The sequence below is a fragment of the Chlamydotis macqueenii genome, chromosome 2 (assembly GCF_036417535.1).
Source record: "Chlamydotis macqueenii isolate bChlMac1 chromosome 2, bChlMac1.mat, whole genome shotgun sequence".
Taxonomy (NCBI): domain Eukaryota; kingdom Metazoa; phylum Chordata; class Aves; order Otidiformes; family Otididae; genus Chlamydotis; species Chlamydotis macqueenii.
In genome coordinates this window covers 43,735,597-43,758,277 of record NC_141557.1, presented here as the reverse complement: position 1 = coordinate 43,758,277, position 22,681 = coordinate 43,735,597, and the positions used below count along the sequence as shown (strand labels likewise).

The 22,681-nt window shown below is 39.2% G+C and overlaps 1 protein-coding gene across 5 annotated transcripts in view; it reads left to right on the top strand.

Annotated features, from left to right (window-relative positions):
• The window catches only part of OSBPL10 (oxysterol binding protein like 10), a 116,965-nt gene that overhangs the window by 79,604 nt on the left and 14,680 nt on the right, over window positions 1-22,681 (top strand). For all 5 annotated transcript variants that reach the window (XM_086742747.1, XM_086742744.1, XM_086742745.1 and 2 more), the window contains exons 7-8: window positions 13,902-14,048; window positions 20,610-21,093. In XM_086742747.1, coding sequence (XP_086598873.1) covers window positions 13,902-14,048; window positions 20,610-21,093 — 631 coding nt within the window. The remainder of the gene's footprint in view (window positions 1-13,901; window positions 14,049-20,609; window positions 21,094-22,681) is intronic.

Sequence of the window (22,681 nt, the reverse complement as noted above, 5' to 3'; positions counted from 1 at the left end):
ACTATTCTCCATCTGATGTGAGTGGATGTAAAATACTTTTGTGTATCCCCTAGTCGACCACTTTGGACTTTTTGGCATAAGCTATGTTATAATTTAGGGTATTATTTAGGGTTTTTCCCTTAAAGCCGAACAGGACAAATTTGATACGGAATATGCCAGAGTACGCTCTTCAGAGCTGTGACGTGAACTTGGTCTGTGTCCAGGTTGCAGTAAACACAAACCTGCTTCCTTCATTTAACAGTTTATAATTTTGAAATTCCTTTTGAGCAATGCTGAAATTTGATTAGTTTTAAAATATAGAGTCTCATAGTAAATTCAGTTGTAATAAACTTGGTGCCTAAGTAGAATACAGGTGTGAATCACTTCTGTGTGTGAGCTACTGTTCCAGTTCAACTAGTTGTCATTTTGGGTGTCAGAATTCCCCTTCTGAGCTGACAAAATGTAACTGCAGGCCAAATGCTTCCCTTGGCAGCTGAATACAAATGGGAAACAGACTGTTCTTATGTGGAATCTGAGAGGGAAGGAATAATTTTCTTTTGATCTAACAGTTTAGTTAAGATTTATTACAAAAATCATACCGTAGCTACATCTGCGGTTTAGCTCTCTCTGTGTGATTTTTATGCCTAAAATGCCATACCAGCTGATGCTTTCCATCTATGCAGTCTCTCTGCTTTCCTGTCCCTAACTTTCCCTTGCATGTGCGTACGAGAAACCGTACACATGCTCCATATTGAAGTGTCTTTTTAATAGGATTGAAGTTTTAGCTCTGTAGGATTGAGGCTTTAGCTCTGATTATCTAACTGCTAAGCCAGGTTTTAATTGTGATAGTGATTGCAAGGGCAGTCAAGTCCAGGTCATTAAAGATATTTCAGTCCCCGAGATGATCTGAACCTTGATGTTTTCAACTGTAAGAAGGAACTTACACTATTTACAGGAGGTACTGGATTTATTTAGTTCTTAATTTTAAAATATTATGTGTTTTTGTCCAATCTCTTCAGGTGATAGTGGCTTTTAAACTGAAGTTGTTTTCTATCTGTAGGTAGTATACACCCTGATATGATGAAACTTCATCCTTTACAGACAATGTAATAGCCTTTAGAGCTATTACAGAATGTGTTAGACATGCCAAGAAATAATTTAAAAAGTACTTCTGCCATTTTAGAAACTAAGCTAGATACAAAAAATTATTTCTAAATCAATATTACCTTTTCTTTATATATCTATGTCTCAGTAGACTTGCCCAGGACTGCTAATTTCTTCCTAGTGTTTCCTAGTTTCTTTTTGTACGTGACATAAATCTGCGTAATTGACGTTGGGAGATAGCTTAGCCATGAACATACAGTGTTAGCTACCAGTGCAGTAATGGAAAGAGAACAGATCTGGGTGGGACAGTAACATTTGCAGTATTACAGAGAGTCCTTTTTCACTGTTTAGTACAGACCTTACAGGATTTCTGAGTGTGCTCTGCTTTTTGCCTTCTGCATGATTAAGTACCTTTTGGGCTGAAGAGCGCAGTAAATGGCCTGTAATGACTTGGATAGATAAATTAATCTCTAGGCAAAGATGGTACCAGTTAATCCATTCACTAGCAGACCATCTAAAAAATGAAATCTAAGATAATCAACTGAAGGTAAATTTAAGGGTAATCAAGGAAAGGTATATTTAAGGATTAAATGTGCAATTACACTAAAAGTAGAATGAAATGACCTTAAGCCTGCTACAGCGGCACTGACAATGACTAAGATAATCTAGCCAATTTTGATTTTAATTTTTTGCTAGCTTTCTGGAATAGTTACTGTGTCAGCAAACAATCTCTGGTAAAACTGTTTCTGCAAATAATTAATAAAAATTTAGCTCCAGCCAAAGCCATTCCATTTTGTTGAGTCACTCCCACCTCCAAAATTAATGTATTCCAGCTGCTACCTGTATAATATATTTGAGGGTAATATTCTACGTAAAATAAAAATAGGGTGCTTTAATACAAATTTTGCATCTCATTTGAATAAACATGAGGCTCTGATTAATGTGACATTTCATAATTACTAGTGAAATTCAGTGAAAACTAGTCACTGGAATATAAAGACCTCAGGTTCCCTTGCAGTAAGGCTTAAAAATTGAGTTAAAATGGATCAATTGCTTACTCTGTTCATTATAAAATCTGTGCCCTCTGCAGAACGAACTCTGAAGCCAATGTTAATTTTATTTTAGGATTTTGTGCTAATTGATTTTTGTGTGCCAATTGATTTGCTTTGTGCTGTCAGTTTTATTTCTTTGTGTGTTTATATATGTGGGTTTGGGAATACTGCCCATTAGTAAGCCTACCCATCACATTAAGACTGTCAATAACTCAGCTGGACTTTAGTAGTTGGGCTGAGCTCTTCTACAGTGAGTATTTGTCTCAGGTTGGAATTGCTTTATCTTGCTTAGTGAAGCATCATAGAAACTGGCTTCAGCTGTTCCATCTGGTCTTGCTAGGAAAAAATAGGATTTTCTGCTTGTCACAGAATCATAGAATGGTTAGAGTTGGAAGGGCTGCTTTCGATCCATTCCCCGCCCAGCCTGTATTTGTGCCTGGGATTGCCACGACCCAGGTGCAGGCCCTTGCGCTTGGCCTGGTTGAACTTCATGAGGTTGGCATGGGCCCACTCTCCAGCTTGTTGTGATGGATTCTAGTGATTCTTTATTTGAAAAGCCCTGAATGTGGAAACAACTAGAATGAAAGAATTTAATTCTAAAACTTTGTCTCCGAGGAGGAGTTGAAAGGAGAAGATGAAAGGGGCAGGACTGTTCTGTATTATAGTGCAGAGACCGCACAGTCTTCTTCACAGTCTGAGGTGGACCAAGCGATTGATTAGAAAACAAATCATGGATGGGAGGGGACCTTCAAAGGTCATCTAGTCCAACCAGCCTGCAAGGAGCAGGGACATCTCCAACCAGATCAGGTTGCTTAGAGCCGCTACTAATCTGACTTTAAACACTTCCAGGCACGGGGCATCCACCACCTTTCTAGGCAACCTGCTCCAGTGTTAGAACTTAGAAGCTTTTCAAGTAGAGTTCCATTGGCCTCAAGAAGTTAGTTCTATGAAAGATTACAATCTTCTAGGTGCAATTAGTTTCACATACACGTTGAATGTTCTCCTGGTATGATTTATAATGATTTATTTTTCTTTTGAAAGACTTCAGGTAGTCCTTTTTTTTTTTTTTTTTTTTTTTTAATTTATTTTGTGTGTATATGTGACAACCATGAGAATGTGTATAGTGGACAGGACAGAAAATTGCAGGAAGAGTCAGGATGGTTTAATAAGCATGTTGCTTTGAGCAAAGGTTGTTAATACTGCTTGTATTAACAGGTCTTTGCCACTTCTTTCCTCTTATAAATATGCTGGCATGCGATATTGCATACAAGAAACAGCACTGTGAGAACTGGATTTACATATAGATTAGTATTGCAAGACCAGTTGATTGTAAAGGTTAAGTTTGTAGTTGTCCATCTTCTTGTGCCCTTTTTGCCTATGTGAATGGTATATTATTGACTAACGTGGCAGCATTTTTCTGCCATAAATTTCCTTAGCTAGCATACAAAGTGACATAGAAGAGAATTACAGCTGGCTGAATGACTTCAGTTCTGACACTTCCTAACTTTTCAGTTACTGGGCTTTGTAAGCAGAATCATTGTGGCATCAGAGAGTACTCCAGGTTGGAAGGGACCTGTGGAGGTCCTGCAGCTCAACGCCTCTGGTCAAGGCAGACCTGATCAGGTCAGCTTGCTCAGGGTCATGTCCAGTTAATCTTGAACACCTCCAACAGTGGATGTCCCACAACCTCTCTGCACAAACTGTTGCTGTTTCTCTAGGGATTTTGTCGATGGGAGCAAAGGTTCGTTTGAGTATGATGCCTACAGTGTGCTGTACTGTCTGGTGGGTGACTAAAATTGCCTGCTGGGTCCCTTACCAAAAAGTGTTTGTCTTCCCCTTCTTTGTGGGAGTATGAGGCAAGTTGCTCCTAGTTCTTCGGGTTTCTTCCCAAGGATCTGATTCTGGAGAGGATCTCTTAATACAGTGGGATATTTAGAGAGATGATCCTTCTGCTGTACTTTCCTCCATGTTAGTCACCATCACCAACCTGCACCTCAGTGCAGTGTTTTGTCTTTAAATCCCCAAAAGTTGTAAGCGTGTCACTTTCGGACCCCTCACAATCTCTGAAGTTGTGCCTGGCCAGTGATGGGAATCTGTCCTGCTGCACTGTGTGGTTTGCAAGCTTGTAAATTCTGAGCAACTTATTCTGGATAGTGGCAGATGCTGTATTTATAGCCATCTTGCTTCTAAAAAACTTGATTCTCAAAACAAAACAGTATCTTTCAGGCAGGTGTTCTTTACTAGTATCTGTATTGCATTAGGAACAGGTTTTGTTAAAATTGTTATGATGTGATACGATATGTTTAGTGGTTTTAGGTTAGCATAAAATTTACTGCTGTGATTTATGCTAGTCTTCAAGGTCTTTTGCTTCAATTTAGGACAAGTCCGTAGGGCTTTTCTCTTTGCACATTTTTTTTGTAGTCTCATGTTGCTGTTCCTTTCTGATGATAGCAGTGATGAAAAATACTTATTCCCAGATCTTGCTGAATTTATGCGATACTGCAAAGTCCTCTTGTGTTTTAGGATTCAGATTAAACGGTGCTGTACTTCAGGAGTCCTAATTTCATGAAAGATGCTCACAAGATGTGTGGATTGGTGCTGGTACTTAGTATTTTCCTGTGGAGTCTGTGCTGGAGAATTAGCTACTTTTCAGCTGATTTTCAGAACTGACTGCCATAGCTTTATGAAAATCAAATTTTACAAGAGGAATTGTCTTGTGAAGAAGATATGAACACGTAGGGAAAAGGTTGTCTAACAACTATTTGGTGTGTAACAGGATTACAACACTGTAGGTAACCCGAATGAGCATCTCTGCTTAAAAGGATGTTAAGTCATTGATTGATGCTTTATTCTTAAACATCACTTACACGGTTAGTTTCTAATGTTTTTTCTGAAGACTTACACAGGCTATACTGCAACATAAACATAGGTGCCCTTTGTTTCCTGTTACATGTATTTTTCCTGTTCTTTAAATAACAAACCAACCCTTTTTCTTCTTCAGTCTCTTGCGTTATGTTGTCCTCATCACTGCTATGTTGTTCTGTTTACCTCTAAATATGGTCACAGTTTAGAGTTAAGCACATCTGCAGTGTAGGAAAAGGAAGCTTTCTGAGCTTGTTCTTTAAGGGTGAAAAGACTTCTGTTCCCACAGATACTACTACAAAACATTAATAAAAAAGCATTAGTAAAGCTCTCAAAATAGTGGATATCCAGATAATGTACTTGCCTCTAGATGCCTAGCAGACTGATTTTACTGGAAAGGAAAGGAATTGCAGACCTATTTGTCACCTAAGATACAAGTTTTGTTATTATTTTCTTTGCTTGCGTCATTTGTATATCAGCCTGTCTATGTTTACAAAGTGTTAGTATCAAGATGCATTTCTGCTTTGCTTGCTTGCTTTGCAGCGAAGGAAGGATCTCCTGGAGAGAGCTAGGTATTACTTGATTCTGTAGATGACTCTGCTATTATGTGTTGTATCCAATTAATGTTGTGTGATAGACAGATTGCGCACATTCCCCCACTTTGATGCTTGCACTTGTCCCTAGCTGGAGAGAGAGTGTTTAGCATATTCCATTTAAAAAAAAACCACCCAAACAAACCACAAAATATATAAAAATAATCCATACACACAAAGAATAGGTGTTTTAATCATTGATGAATAGTTTGAAGAATTTTATTTTCTCTGGAGACTTGAATTACCAAACACAAATAATAGATTTGGTAAGAAATTTATTTATGGGCACTTTGTAGACATTCTTTCCTGATGCAAGCTTTTTCTACCAAATCTTCTATGGTTTGACCTATCAATGATGAATGATATATTCAGGTTCACATAAAAGCTTTGACCCTGCTCTCTTGCACCCCAGACCTGGATGCAGCATTTACTTATCTATCCAGGTAGATAAGCCTGGATTATTTTTCTTGGTATGCATAGCTTAAGGTAAGTAGAAAATCTGCTTGTTACGCCATTTTTCCTTCATCCAGTTGTATGAAGGAGAAATTAACTATCTTCTTGACTGAATCTGTACGTAGATGACAGTAGCAAAGCAAAAAGAAAGTGATATTTTTGCTCACCGTAGTGGTGTTGTGTGTAGGTTACAGTGTGCTCACTTTTTAATTGTAAAATCCTTCTCTCTTGATTGTCATCCTCTCTTGCTTGCTTTGATATTTTAAAAGTTATCTTAACTGTAGTTCTGGTTCATCGTTGTTATATCTGAGCTATAATGATTGAATGATAGAGAAAGTGTGACTGAGTGTGTGTGGTTTGGAATTTCATGGGAGGTGGGTTCCCCCTTGAGGTGGTAGACATTTTGCATATTAATACTATGGCAAAAATTTTCCCCAGCCATTACAGCAAAAGCTGCTGACGAAGGCAGTAGAGGAGACAGCTCCTATTAAACATTCAGGGGTAAATGAAGAAAATCAGCTGAGCCAAGCCACCTATTTTGCAAACTTTAAGAGACCTTTTTCAGGATGAAAGTGAGATGCATGAGCTGTAGTAAGTTTTGCCTTCTAAGTTCTCCATTTAAGCTCTACTTTGGTTCTAAGATTGTTAAGTCTCTTTGGAGAAAAGAAAAAAAACTCAAACCTTGTCACTGGGGAGCCTTAAATCTCCTTGAAAGTCACTGGAACTTTGGTATCCAGGTGCCCACATTACTATGGGCGTATGGGATGTTGGTGTGTTTGAGATTTTGTCTTTGATTTGCTCTTTCTTTGCAATGATCAGTCACAGGGCTACCAGGAGCAAAGCGTAGATACAACTAGAGTTAAGATGGAGGCCAGATCTCAAGGAAAGACCCGAGTTCACTCTACCACTGCTTTTCCAGCCCTCTTCATTCCCTTCCTCTGCTTATGTTGTGTAACGGTGTGGTGGTAAATGTTAAGAGGAGCCTTTTCTGTTTTGTTTTATTTGAACTGTCTTGAAGAGTAGAAAAGCTTATATAAAGAGATGCAGGAACTTGTTGGATATAAAAAAAGTGTTGCTACCTTATAGCTAAGCGTAAAGTTGTTAATCTATAAATGACACTGCATTTGGAAGTTAGAAGAGAAGTGCATGGATGATAATTATTTCAGTCTTTACAGTGGGTTTGAAATAAATGTGTTTGTTTTTGTTTCAAGATTTAGGTTGAAGTAAACTGAAATTTTCTATTTAATTTCTGTTATTTCAGTTTTCTAGATGGGAATTACTTCTTTCACAGCGTGCTAATATGCTAGTCTGCATATAAAATAGTTTAAAAGTACAACTTACTGGACAAGCTACATTTGAGATGCAAATCACTGCAAATGAGGGATGGGTGCAGTAAGCTTGCGTGTTTTTCTATCAGGTGCATGCCACAGCTGGTAGTTAATGCAATTAGATATTTTGAAGGTGTACATGCTGGAAGAAGAGAAGACAAGTGACACGTGCAAGTTAGTGCAGTTTTGTCAATTCTGATACAGCGACAAACCCTGCAAGAAGCTAGCAGCTTATTATATATTACTACTTTTAGGATATTCTTACTGTATCTACTTTACAAAGAGAATTCTAATTTTGGTATTGAGACTGATGAAAATCTTATATGTGGCCAATTTGTCACGTTAGTGTAAATGTGCTGAACCTCTCTGACCTTACAGAGTTATATTTAATCTTACACCCACAGAAAACCTGTTTGCAAGCTCTCAAGTTACATGAGTGCAAGTGTAAATGATGCTTGCAAATCTGCATCGTTAACGAAGGCAGTCTGAAAATCAAAATGAGGCCTTTGACTTCTGTGTGCACTAGTAGAACTAATTGTAATTAGATGACTCTACAGAATAGCAATCCTTGCCTACTCTGAAAATGCTAATTCTGTTCGATGTTGCTTCTGAACAAGCCCTGCGAGTAACTTACTCCATCTTTATCTCAACGCAGAAAATTTCATACAGTGTTATTTTTTTTAGTACCTTCTGTAGTTTTTTTTTTTAAGTGTAGAAAGACTTAAGGACTATTTCCCTTGGAGTATTATTAAATTGTGTCTTTTTATCTGCATGTTTTAAGTTCCTAAGATTCATCCTCTGGCTCCTGACTACAGTCTTTTTGTAGTACATAAAAAGTTTTTAATGCCTTAATGAAAACTCATAGAATATTTTGATGTAATTATATGAAGAATTTCCTTACGGGTCAAATACAATCCTCAGTGTGTTCCTTTCAGGATCTGGTCTCTGCTTATTACTGTGATGGAGAACTGAGTTACACAATACTTTCTTTGCCTCAGGCTTACTGGTGACATCAGCCTTCAGGAATCTCAGGCCTCTGAGGTCAGAAGGACAGTTTGGAGGAAGGTTTGCACTTGGTGGAGGAGGAACAGGTTAGGCAGTGCTTAAGCTGCACATACATAACTCCATGGAGCCTGATGGGATACACCTATAAGCATGGAGGGAGTTGGCCAATGTCATTGCGTGGCCACCATCTACTGTCTTTAAAGGGTCATGGTGTTTGGAGAGGTTAATGAAGACAGGGAGAAAGCAAATGTCACTTCTGTCTTCAAGAAGGAACATCTGGGGATGCTCTGGTAACGTCTGGGGATCTGGAGGTTGGTCAGCCTCTTTTTGATCCCTGGAAAGGTGGTGGAGCAACTAACCCTGAAAAGCATTTCCAAATACATGAAGGACAAGAAGGTAATCAGGAATAGTCAGCATGAATTTACAAAGGAGAAATCATGCTTAAGCAACATGATAACCCTATACAATGAAGTGACTAGCTTAGTGTGTGTAGGGAGAGCAGTGGATGTTGTTTGCTTTGACCTTGGTAAGGTTATTGACGCTTCTTCCATAAGATACTCACTGACAAGCTGACGTGGATTAGATAAGTGGGCAGTGAGGTGGGTTGAAAACTGAATGGCCAAGCCCAGAGGGTTGTAAGCAGTGGTACAAAGTCTAGTTGGAGGCCGGTCACTGGTGGTGTACCCCGGGGTCAATGCTGGGGCCAGTACTGTTCAACATCTTCATTAATGACCTAGATGATGGGGCAGAGTGCACCTCTGGCAAGTTTGTAGATGATTAAAAAAACCTGAGAAGAGTGGCTGATAAGCCAGAGGGTTGTGCTGTCATTGAGAGGAACCTTCACAGGCTGGACAGAGAGAAATCTCATCAAGTTCAACACAGGGAAGTGCAAAGTCCTGCATTCAGATATATCTGAGGGTAAGCCATCACTACAGGCTGAGGGCCAACTAACTGGAAAGTAGTTCTGCAGAGAAGACCTTGATGATCTTGGTGGACAACAAGCTGATCGTGAGCCGGCAATGCACCCTCATGGCAAAGGTGACCAACACATCCTGGGCTGCATTAGGACAAGTGTTGCTAAGAGGTGGAGGGAGGTGATCCTTCCCCTCTACTTGGCAGAGGTGAGGCCGTCTCGGTGGTGCTGTGTGCAGTTCTGGGCTCCCCAGTGCAAGAGAGATATGGACTTACTGGAGTGAATCCAGCACAGATCCACAAAGATGATTAAGGTTCTGGAGGATCCTTCAGATGAGGAGAGGCTGAGAGAGCTGGGACTGTTCAGCCTAGAGAAGACAAGACTCAGGGTGATCTTATCAATGTATATAAATACCTGATGGGAGGCAGCGGAGGACAGGGAGATGGAGTTTTAAAAATAGTGCCCAGTGACAGGACAAGAGGCAGTGGGCACATGAAAGTCAATCTGAACATCAGAAAATGCTTTTTTTTTTTTTTCTGTTAAGGTGGTCAAACACTGGCACAGGTTGCATCCTTGGAGATATTAAAACCTAGCTGAACTCAGTCCTCAGCAAATGGTTCTAGGTGTCTCTGCTTGAACAGGGGGTTTGGCAAGATGACCTCCAGAGGTCCCTTCTGACCTAAATGACACTATGAATTCTGTATATTCCTTTCTCTCCTCCTCAATAAATAAATGAGATGAGATCTATGTCATGCTTGACAGTACTGTTGCATGATATGATTTGTGAAATGTGTTGGAAAACAAAGCTCTGAGCCTTATAACTGAACTAAATATCTAAAAATTAATTTCCAGCACAGCAGTTAATTTGAAAAATTAACTTATGGCAGAGGCTTTGGAAGAGCAGAGGCAGGTTTGCCCTTTGACAGAAACGTTGCTTTTAACTCCGTGATCCTATCCCAGGCTTGTCAAAGTGTCTTTTTCCTGAAGACGCGTTTTTAAAGTGCAGAATGTTTCCTTCAGAAACAGTTTCTTTACCTTGCAGGTTTTGTCTGTTAAAAAAGAATCAGCATGTTTTCTGATGAAGACTGCTGACTAGCACATCCGTTTGGTGTCCCAGCAGATGACCTTACCCCACGTTAATCGATCCCGGTTCTGATTAAGTGACCTGTCTAAAATAGATCTCTGCCAGCCTGTGTTTTTGTGTCTGTGGCCTTTAAACTTTGAAGTGAATCCCTTCATGTGATTTCTAGAAATGATCTGTTGTTTTCCTTTCAGATTTTTCAGCCAGATGCTTCAGCCAAATGTTAGAAACTAATTTTGGTTAAAATAAGCCCGTTTTGGTGCTTGTTTGTAGCTGGTTCAGTATCTGATTCTCGGAGTTAGCACCTAAGCCTCGCTGGGCTGTTCCTTCCCAGGCTGAGCTGCGCAAAGCTCAACAGCTTTTACTTTTTGGTCTGACCACGCGGGAATGGGGCAAATCACCGCTTTCTTATTTCAGCTCTGCAGTTATATTTTAAGGGAGGGGAGGGGGAAATGTACGTCTGTGTCTGATAATTCGGAAAAGCTGCCATTAAAGGATAATCACTCAACATAATATTTTGCCTGCTACTCTGTGCTTACACATCGGCAACCTGATGGGACTTTTATGACACTTTAAAGATACAGTAGCTTTGTATTTTGTGGCTGTATGTCCACACACCCTATGTTGTGCTTACGTGGTTGCTTTTTTTTTTAACAAAATATGCATTACTTAAAAAAGAGATTCCTGTTTTCTGTGCTTTTAAAAAGTAATTCGGTAATTAGCTAGAACAGCTATTGAGAAGAGAAGAAAATACAGAAAGGATATTGCTTAACTGAAGATGAAGAACTCTTTAGTTCCCGTGACATCGATTGTAAATTGCTACTTAAATTCTTATTTTCTTGGAAAGTGAGAAAAGATGCAGACAACTGATGTCATTCTACACGCACTGAAGATCACTATTATATTGATAACTCCTAATAGTAGAATTGTAGGATTTTTGGTGCCCTTGCACACGTTCTTAAAATAGGACATAGTTCAGAAAATTAAAATTATAGTCCTTATTGCAGAATGGCCATTAAACATGCTTGATCCTAATGTTACATTGTACCTACCCTCCCTGATGAGCAGAAAGTCTTTCATTTGAAGGAATGCAAGCACTGCTTTCCTGAGCACCTAAACTGATCATGGGATTGCTTTCCCTCACTGTGCATGTTTTGTAAAGCAGCAATGAGAGGCAGTGGCTATTTTATTACTAATACTTTGAAAGGCATGGAAAACCTAATACCTATTTTAGCAGGAAAGAAAGAGGAGTTTCTGACCCTGGCTGAGAGTGCAATCTTCAGGAGAAAAAGAGCATTCTTAATATATGATTTAGTCTGTGAACTTGTCGATGTACAGTTTGTTTATTTTCTGATGCCATTAACAATTAAAGGTTGTGCAGGTGTTACACGTTCATGTGAAAGCTTGTTACCTGCTAGAGTGTTCTCTCTCACACTTGTGCCCCCTCGCCCTTGCCCCCCACTTGGAGAACAGCCCATCAGGATATCCTCTGGGAAACAGCATCACCATTTCCCAGTTGGAGCTGTGTGCAGTTAAGCTCACTGATTTCCCTGCCATGTGACTAGAAACGCAAGGAGCAGATTGACATCCAGCACGCGCTCCCCAACTCATTGGATAGCCAAAAAAAAAAAAAAAAAAAGAAAAAAAAATAGGAAAAAAGCGGGGGTGGGAGCGAGGAGGGGAGGTTCCCGTGCTTTTTTTTTCTAGCGCTATTAATTCCTGCTGGAGCTTGTTTGCCGCGAGCTCAGTTCATGGCAGTAACAGAAGCAGCAGTGCTTATTCAGTAGCTCAGTGCTCTCAATGAGGTCAAGCTGGATCAAAGGGAAACCTCCGGTGGAAGCATCTACTGTAAGTTCTGATACTGCTTTTTCCACGCTCCCTCCAAACGAATCGTAGCTTGTAAAACTGAGCCAGGCTTCGGTGCTTTATATCTTCCTGGCTGATAATGTTGTGTGAGGTTATTGGGCTTTATGTTAATTGAACTTGTCGGTAAGGCGTCAGTTGGATAATAATGCTGTGCATTTTGGGAGGAAAGGGCTTATCGTTCCATCCTTTCATTTTCTGAGGGAGTATGAAGAAGAAAGTGTGGTTTTGTCCTTTTGAAAAGCTCCAAGCTGTTGAGCTTGCCAGATTCTGTTTTATGTAACCCACATATTGTACTTTCTAAATAAAGTAACTGTAAAGTGTCTTTCAAATGTCCTTGGATTTCACCAAATAGTTATTTTTTGGGGAATAGCTACCTAAATATTTATTTAATTTTAAAAAGAAGAGAGAGAGAGAAAGAGAAAACACTTTATTCAAATCTTGGAAACATCTGTAGTAACTAAATTTGAGAGACACTCTCCTTACACAAGCTGCTGCTCACCTGAGGAGTCTCTAATGTGATCATTCAGAAGTATTTATTTGAAACCCAATTCTGAATATCAGCTAGTTTAATGAAACTTTTCAGTTGCAAAGTCTTTCACAGTGAGATGAAGAATTTATCCTTTTATGTAATGAACTAGCTGTTTCTGCAGGAATGCTATTTATTGTGAAGGAATGCTAACTTTTGCAGATAGTGTTGTCTCATTTACAGCATGAAATCCTTAGGGAATAATGAAAAGCTGGGCTGTAAATTTTTCAGCTACATAACCTAACTTTTTTTTTTTTTAAAGTAAAACCAGCTTACTTGAATACCTATCTGGAAGGCTTGCAGGGTGGTTTCAATGGATTGAACAAAATGACTACCACCTGTTTGGATTGTTGTTAGTAACATATTGTAAAACCTGAGGAGAAATAAAATATCACAAATCATTATCCCTCTCTGCTGTAAAGTTCCTCTTGAAGGGAGATGGCATGATGCCTCTATACTTGATCTTCAGTTTGTACATCTAGGCAGTATTGGCAGTGTTGTGCTATGAAGCAGTGCAGTATTGCAAATGTCATAAAGAGTCATAGGATTGCCTTATCCCCCCAAAATCTAATGTCTTTGGGTTTTTTTTTTTTTAAGATGTGTGCTTTAATTGTAGTCGTCTTTTTATCTCCTTCAGTTAATAGTCTTGACTTTCTTAGAAATATAAATTGGAAGTTGGATGGAGGAAACAAAAAGAAAAAATAGTGTGAAATCAGGTCACGGAACATCTGGGTATAAAATATGAATATTTGCTGAAGAGATCTATGAAGCAAACTCTTGAATACTCATTTTCAACTATGTACTTCTATTTAATAAATAGAAGACCTGTTACTTTAATATGCTGTGATTTTTTTTTTCTTTTTTTTTTTTTTGCTGGGATCACTACAATATAAAGAAGAGAATGTCTAAATTAGCATCTGATACTTACTGCTCTCGTTCTGAGCATAGGATCAAAAGACTCTATGAACTCATCACTGGATTTTTTTTGTTTTGAATTGGTATTTTTTCTTGGTTTTAAGAGGCTCTCTCTTGGTTTTAACAGAAGTTCCATTGAGACAGCTCCATTTTTAAACATATAGAGTGGAAAAAAAACATGCTGTATCTTTTTGTCCAGATGGTGATTTTTCTTTTCATTTCAGCATTCAGCTTCTGAGTTGATCCTAGTTGAAGATGAAATGACAGATACTGAAGATAATGAAGAGGAGGATTTAGGAGTCATGGATGATCAACGTAGTGTAATTCTCCATCTCATCTCTCAGCTCAAACTCGGCATGGACCTCACCAGGGTATGGACACCGTATCTCTTTTATAGTTGTTCATTTTTTTTTTTTCTTTCCTTCTCATCCTTCTGTATGTGCGTGTGTGCACATGGGTGGTTGCTGTGAGCATGTTTTGCCCCCGTGGACAAGGAGGTTTGCCTCTTTATAAAGGTGTAGTTCCAGAGAGCTATGGAGTGCTACTAGAGAGCTACTTTCGCATGAAGTGCCCACATCAGATATTTTAGGGATGGGCCAGGGGAAAAGGAAAGAAAAATGAAGAAGAAAAAAAACCCCAAAACTCTTTCTTTGTTAAGTCAGGGTTCACTGAGTATTTGAGAAGCAATAATGGCAATTGTATGGATGAAGGAGATAGGTGCTCTAGTTTACTGCTTTGTAGATTGGATCCCATTTAATTACTTGGTAGTTTCAAAAGCCTGTGATGGTAAAGAAGTTACAGTCTTCAATACATCACTGTTCTTGTCTGTGCTACGCAGCTCACCAATTTAACCTTCTGTGTATCCTTCTGGTCCTGGAACCAGTACTGTTATGACCTTATCTGTACTGATATGATCAGAGAAATTGTGATGTCTGAGAAACTTCCCGTAATCCTTAGAGTTTTGGAAATGAGGTAGAGGTCCTGGAAGCAGGGAATGCCTCTTTTTGAGTAGTCCTGCATTTCCGTGAAACCTTCTCATGGGGCTTAATACATAATCAAGTGGATTTTTGTAAAGATACAGAATACCTTTTCCTTCCACAAAGGTTTTCTACTTTTAAAAGATCCAAATAAAACCCCTATAATCCACTTCCCACAAATAAGAGCAGCTTATTCTGACACGCAAATAAAAATATAAATAAAATACCACAAATAAAAAAAGTTTGGAATGACCAGAGAATTTCCTTTGTACATGAAGTAGCTTTGCAGGAAACTTGTCATGGGCATTTTGATGTTCTGAAGAGTTCATCTGCTTTCCTTTTGATCTTACATATTAATAAAAACCTATTTTTACTATGACTTTCTTACAAAATAAGACTTTCTTAATACAGTTTTTTCTGCTTCCTCTGGAACAACTGATATATTTAAAAATTCTTAGATTTTTAAGACTGAGCAATCCCATGGTCTGTTGCTAAATATAGCTATTGAATAGCGGCACAGAAATTAATGTTTTGTTCTAAATAGACCAAAAGTTTCATCATTTCATTTGTGAATAAATTATACCTGTCACTTCTTAGTAGGTCTGGGGTTATGTGCTGTTCCTTTTTGGTTTTGTTTTTCTTATATTCCTCAATTTTTCATAGCTCTTCCTCTTCTACATTGATTTGCTAAGACTGCCTGAGTCCATAATGTTTAAGCTAGACTAGGATTCCTTATCTATTGTTCCTGTGTCTTCAAAACACTTTGTCTTTGGTAATGAACAAATTTTTCTTCCCTGATTTCCAGTGTCTCCTCCTCCATGCAGAGGAGGCAAAACCCCAAAGACACACAGTTAATGTAAATAAGAAATGCCTGTGAATGAGAGGAGTGTAGACACTTATAAGAAAAGTAGGAAGGTGAATATATTTGATAACCTATTTGTTACGTAGTGTTCTAAGAGCACCATTTTTGAGGATACTGATGATTATTATCAGATCCATAGTATGGCAAAATACTAGTATGCATGAATGTGTCTATGGAATACCCACACTCTGAAGAGAGGAACAGACATATGGCAGAGTGAGATCTGTCCCTAGTCTGTGTGATGCACGAATACACATATGATGAGTATTAATGAGACATGCCACATGTGCACATCACTTTTCTGATCGTTTTGAGGATTAAAAAAAAAAATTGCAAGACAGCTGGCTGCTTTTTTTTTTTGTTAACTTTGCCTACTGACATAAGGCCCTTAGGGCCGCAGACATGTGATGATAAAGCTTGATTTGTTGGCTGCACCTCTTCTAATTTTTCATTATTCCCCTGAAAGTCAGATTCCAGCTAGCCTTGATGCTACTGAGCTTCTGCTGGAAGAGATTGTGCCACAGTAATATCAGAGGATTTTTTTTTTGAGTTTCCATTTTCCTGTACCTTCTTCCCTAGGGTTGTTTCTTTGGTTCATTTTGTGAGCTATGAATTCTAACATGACACACACATGAACAACAGCTTTTCTGAGCCCTTGGTGGCTTTGGGTTCCGGATGCATGTTCATTACCTTCACGTACCATATCAGAGGAAACAGCATCTTTTCCTTTTCCTACGGGGTGTTTGCTTATGTTAGTCTTGGCCTTGCCTGCACTGACATGAATTTCCCACAGTGATGGCAGCCACATTTTAATGTTGCAGAGGTGCTTGACTTTTGAAATGTGTGTGCTGCCATGCCTTTTAATGAGGAATTAAACAGTAAAAATCTACTGTGAAGGAAAACACCCGCAATTAAGTATTGAATCTGCATGGGGATTTGCTGGAACAGCCTAGACTCTGCGGTAGCCAAATAGTCTTTGATTGCTGCTAGAGAGAGTTGGGACGGGGAGCAGCTCCCAGCAGCAGAACATAGTACAAAACTGATGTCTGGGAGTGGGCTAGGACTTGAAACCTAATTTAAAATTGGAATTGCTAAGGAAAAAAATAAGTTTCTAAATTGGTTGTTCTTTGGACTTTTAAAAAAAATGAAAAATAGTGCCAAAAAACCAGCCTGATAAATTTGTTGGCAAATAACATCTAATGGGTTGCAATTAAAAAAACCCAGAACCACGAAACAGTTTGTACAGATGGGTGATCACTCCCTTGCATTCCCTTCATTCCCTACGTAGTTAATATGTGCTAAAAATAAAGGATTGCCATTCTGTGCAAAAGGGCTGCCAGTAATTCTGCAGAATATCAGCCTGTTGTAAGTTAACATTATAGTACGTTCACAATGTGGCAAGTTTTTACTTTGCTTGCCCATATACTTTTACCTTGTAATTTTAAAATATAGTGGGATGAAAATAGCAACACAGATGATGGTGGAAAGCTTTTGTACCTCTAAGAGAAGGACATCTCAGCATGGGGCACCTTGGTTAGATTTCTGAAAAAAGTAGGGAATGGTGCTGATACCTGTGTTTTGCCTCACAGTAAATAGTAGTGGGGGTCAATATCTCTGTTCTTAAGAAGTCATGTATTTACTTTTCGCAGTTGCATTCAGATCTAATTAAGGAGAGGTGAATTCAAACCTAGGTGATTATGGTCAAGCTTTGAAGCAATATCCTCTTTTTAACCTCAATGAAAATGCCTGTTAAACTGCTTCCTTTTCTCCTGAAGCCTGAGGAAGAATAAGAACAGAGATTCTTCTAACATTTTAGAATGCTATCAGGAGACTCTTTGCTTTAGACTTCAGTGACTTCCTTTGTAGTCTAAAGAGAATCTTGGTTGTCATGCCAGCTTTTTCTCAGAGGAAGAAATTAGGCAGTTTTGTCTTTTTATGCAACTGCAGAAAAAGAATATTGTTGTAGTGCAGTCCAAAACTGCTATAAAGACCATCGGTCCTAAGTGTATTTTTCTGGATAATACATTCTGTTTGGCTGCGGAAGAGTTGAAAACCTCATTCCTTTGGAAGCTAGTATACTAGCACAAGTGCATGCCAGCCCAACGCTGGCAATAAGAATGCTGTATGCTTCCAAATTTGTTTATTTCTATTTTGCTTATTTCTGTAGAAATCAAGATAAGGCCAATAAAAAAAAATTACTGGTGTGATTTTTTTTTTTTTACTATGTTAATATGTGCTGTTGCATATTGAAACTGAGGCTATGAGATTATTTAGTAAAAGACAATGTTTCCAGGCATATTTTGTAATACTGGAGTTGTGTAAGCTTTACAACTCAAATATTTTTCATATTTAGTTCTACCTCCTTTTGTGGAAAGAATTCAATTATTTTATGTTTTGCAGTGGATCCTTTCCTGTTGCATTTAGAGATGTAGCTTCCATTTTAGTTGGGCTTTTAAAGCAAGAGCATTTGAGCTGGAGCTCAAGCTTTATTCAGATTTTAAATTCATTCTTGAAACCGAATAAAAAGAGTCCGGTGATTCGTAACATCCCATTTCGTGGCTGTGTTGGTGTAGCTGTGTTTAAGCATGTAGCTGCAAAGCACACGGCTAGTATTTGAGAGCAGATATGAGAACAGTGTGATCAAGTCAACAGGATGAGACCACAGCAGTGTTGTACCATAAAATCTGCATAATCTTAAGTGTGGTCTGTAGTTTTCTTCTCCATTTGTGCTGATAAAGGTCACTCTTTTTAGAGAGAGACGCTTGGACATAACGAGATGCAGAGTGCTGTTTATTCACGTGAGTTTCTCTGCCCGTTCAAGTCTGTGCAGTGAACTCACGATAGTCACTACTGGTATTTCTAGACAGAAGTGATGGGGTGGGGTTTTTTTCCCATGTTTTGCTGTCAGTTTTCCTGTTGATAACCTGATCTTTGAGTGTACAATTTATATTAAAATGAGATCCTGTATTGAGGGTCAGTAATGCTGAATTGCATTTTTTAAAGATTATATTGGATAATGAGTATTTGGTCAGAATGAGAATGTGGCTAGTAAGACAGAATTGTTTAAAGAGCTAAAAATAGCCTAAGAAAATCTACTGCCTTTTCACTTTGCCTTCTGGAGTTTTACATTTCACTTCTAAAAACCGATCTCCCCAGCCCCTCAATGTCACACCACCATGGGGTTGTAGCCTGTCTTTAGCACTCAGTAGGTTGCCACACGTAGTGCAAAATTAAGGTCCTGCATCTTTTGGGGCCTCATTGAGTTGGTAACAGAGACCACATAGAGTCCTCAAGGCTTACAGAATAGAGTCAGAGGAATATTACAGATGTAACTTGGTTTATATATAAACTTGTAAAAATTATTAGCCTATAAAAGACTATATATGTGTAAATAATATAGAGAAGGAGAAAGCAAATGAGTGTGTATGCTACCAAACAGAGCAGTTATCTTTCTTTGCAGTTTGGTATGTTGACTTACTGTGTAGCTGTTAAGACTGTGTTTGAGCTGTCGCAACTGGAATTTTTTTCATGTTTACAAGTTTTCTTTGACAAGAACTAAATGATTAAGAAAAGTTTTGGCAGCTTCTATTTCATTATCCATGGGATCCAAAAGGACTGAACTGTGCAAGCTGGGGTGGCAGAGGGGAAAGCAAATGTGTTTATGATTGAAGAGTGGCTCCCTGCCTGCTGTAAATAACCCTTCCTTTTGGGAAAAGGAAAGAGTAAATGCAATCAGGAAAGAGGAAAGCAGAATTGCTTTAATAGAGGACAGCTGTTGGTCTGCATCTGGCATCATTGAGCCACTTTGATTCTAGACAAATTTGTATGTGCCAGAAGTTCCTTGTTGGTCACACAGGAGTGACTGCTGAGCTCCTCTGGGATGCTCCTGTATAAGGTGTGGAGGGTGAGGGAGAAGGAATGGAGAGACATAAATTATTTCAGGTCCTGCACCCTTGTCTGTTGTGCCCTGCGCTCTAGGATGTTTCACTGGAAACTTCCAACAAAGTGTTATTCCTAAGTGGGTGACTTCGGCAACATCTGCGTTGCTGGGTGAGCCGCTGGAGATGACATCCAAATCACTCAGGGCTGGCTCCCTCCGGTGCAGACTGCCTAGGGCTGAGTCCCAGATTTTTTTCTGTGCCCCCTGGGGCCTCTCTGGTCCCCGGACATTAATGTAACAGTTTTTGCAGTTTTTGTTTGTTTTAGCTTGTCTGAAATAAGGTGAAGGCATGCAGAGGCCCACCAGAGTAGTATGGTGCAATCTCAAACTGAGGGGACGTGCCGTGTGCCTGGGCGTGACAGGATAGCGGAGGGGTGGCAAGGGATTTGATGTGGGAGGTGGGAGGGGACATGACACATACAGTGACAGTGTAGGGCAGAGGGAGTCAAACGGGGACCGTTTTCTTACCTGTAGCCTTTTGGGAAGGCTCCTTGGAATCGTTCTATCCATGGAAACACACACCTGAGATTTGGTGCTGGTTGAATCTGGTTGGCTTGGTTCTTTAGAGGCTGGAAGTGACCTAATACATATACAGTGGGTGGTCAAGGGCCCAGGAGTGAAATTGGGAGCCCAGGTGTTTGACACAATGGGTAGATGTACTCCTTACGCTCTCCACCGCTTACAGATTGGTGTATGTTTATATAAAACACTCACCTTCTAGTCGTTTTGGAGGGGGTGCCCCTCCCTTTTTGGAGGGTTGTATTAGTTGGATTTGTTGATGTAAATCAGTTTACATCAAAGTATGGTTTTATGTCCTGTAAACAAGGAGAACAATGGTTGCTTTGTTAACTGAGAGGAAGGGAAAAGGCAGATTTCCATGTGAGTGGAGCAGCCCATCCCTGTTGTGTGAGCTGCTGTTGAGAATCGTAATGAGATAGGAAGCAGCCTGCGTGGCTATCAGGCCGCTGCTTTTCCTTCGCTCATTATTTACACTGCAAAGAGAATTAAATTGCTGTGGCAGGGGAGGAAAATACGCTGTCCCGAAAGTTGGCAGGGGCAGAATTGCAGCTGTCTTAACTGTTCTCCCCCCCCTTCCCCCGCGGTAGTGTGATCACGGGGAAATCATATCTGCCTTTATCTGCTTTGCATACAGGTAGTGCTTCCAACATTTATTTTGGAGAAAAGATCCCTGCTGGAGATGTATGCAAATTTCATGGCCCATCCAGACCTGTTTTTGTCAATTGCAGCTGGAGCCACTCCCGAGGAAAGAATTATCTGCTTTGTGGAGTATTATCTAACAGCTTTTCACGAAGGCCGAAAGGGAGCGGTTGCCAAGAAGCCCTATAACCCTATAATTGGTGAAACGTTTCATTGCTCGTGGGATGTGCCTAAAGATAAAGTGAAAGCGTTCAGAACTAATGGTGCCTCCGCGGTTTCTAAGGACCCGACCAAGGAGTTTGGCCAGGACCAGTCCACGTGCTACAAGCTGAGGTTTGTAGCTGAACAAGTGTCCCATCATCCACCGGTATCTTGCTTTTACTGTGAGTGCAAAGAGAAGAAAATGTGTGTGAACGCTCACGTATGGACCAAAAGCAAGTTTATGGGCATGTCAATAGGTGTTTCTATGGTAGGTGAAGGTAAGAAATGTGCTTTTATTTTAGTTTTTTTTTGAGCTAATGTTGTGGGTGTCAACACAACAGAAATCCAGATACTTTCCTGCTTGCTCTCCCTCTGACCTTTCATTTGAACCTTATGGCTATTTGCTTTTGTGAAGTTTGGAATTAAAACTGTAGAGTTCCTATAACTTTTTTCTATCCAGGCAGAATGTGAGACGCACATTACGTATATAAATATGTGCTTATATTTATGTGAGTCTATTAACACATGACTGTACTTCAGGTATAATTAAGTTGTAGTAGCAAATGGCTACCTACTGACATCATATTCTGTAAGAACATTTTTATTTGTCTTTCTCACTTTTAAAGTAATATGTGATTTGGTATGGGACAGTTTCACAACTGGAATGAAGGAATAGGAAAAATACGTTTTCACTTAAGCTCAACATTATTTTTTCATTCATGGTTTCTGCAAAGAATCATGGTTTCTGTAGCATTTACAAAGTTAGTGTATTATCTCAAGCTTTATAGAAAGTCGTGTAGTCGAGGTATAAGTTGTGATTTTTAATATCATACATATACAGTCTGCTTTGTGCTGAGTCATTGGGAGCAGGAGATGAGAAATACTGGGAATTGTTAACGGATGATCAGAACTGATAATCACACCTGTACAAGTGTAATTCCTGACCGCTAATGTGTTGGTTTGATGTTTCTAAGCAATTTAGTCTGTTTGTTTTGCCATTTGAGGGTAATTTCCTGTGTACAGTTTTTAGTGTTTTATCCTAACTAGTTTTTAGACTGTAATCTCAGAAGCCCAGGACAACTTGCAGTAAATGCTTCTTTTTGTCATCATTATGTTAAATACTGTGATATTACAGCTAGTAAAAAAGTAGAGTGGGAAATGTAGTGATTTGGCTTATTAATAACACCGAAACAGTTATGGTGAAAACACACAGATACGTTCTGCTATTTTCTAGCTAGAACTAAAGAACAATCTCAAACAGTAGAAGGGGCTACAGTTAGATATTCCCTTCTTTTTTTTTTTTTTTTTTTTTCAGAAGAGCCATGAAACTTCCTTACCGCTACATTTGATGATGTTGTGATAGTTAAAGTCTGTAATAGCATGACTGTTTCCTTCTTCCTATGATTTACTTATTTTGCTTTGAATACAGAGTTAAGGAAGTTGGGAAAGGAGTGTCAGAAGGGAAATTGGTCTTTCTGTCTGTCTCCTGACAATGTATTCGTTTAACTTGCTGCATTTTTCCGGTACATATTCGTTTCTAGTACTCTTTTTTTTCTCAGTGAAGGGAGCTATTTAATGGAAATAAAATTAAACACAAAATCACTTACGATTATGTAGGAGTAGGGAAATTTCTTTTTCTTGCTCCTAGCACACAGTTCCCTGGGATTGGGGGTGTCTACTGTGGGGATTATTTAAGACTTCAAAGTCCTGATGTGTCCCAGTTTTGAGAGAGAAGGAGTCCAGGCATTAACCGCTTCCCTACCCCAAGGATTGTTTAATGCTTTTTTGTGAGAAAAAGTTCTCCCCTATCCCTTTTTGTTTGTTTGCTTGGGTTTTTTTTTTTCCTTCTTTCTCCTCACAATCCTG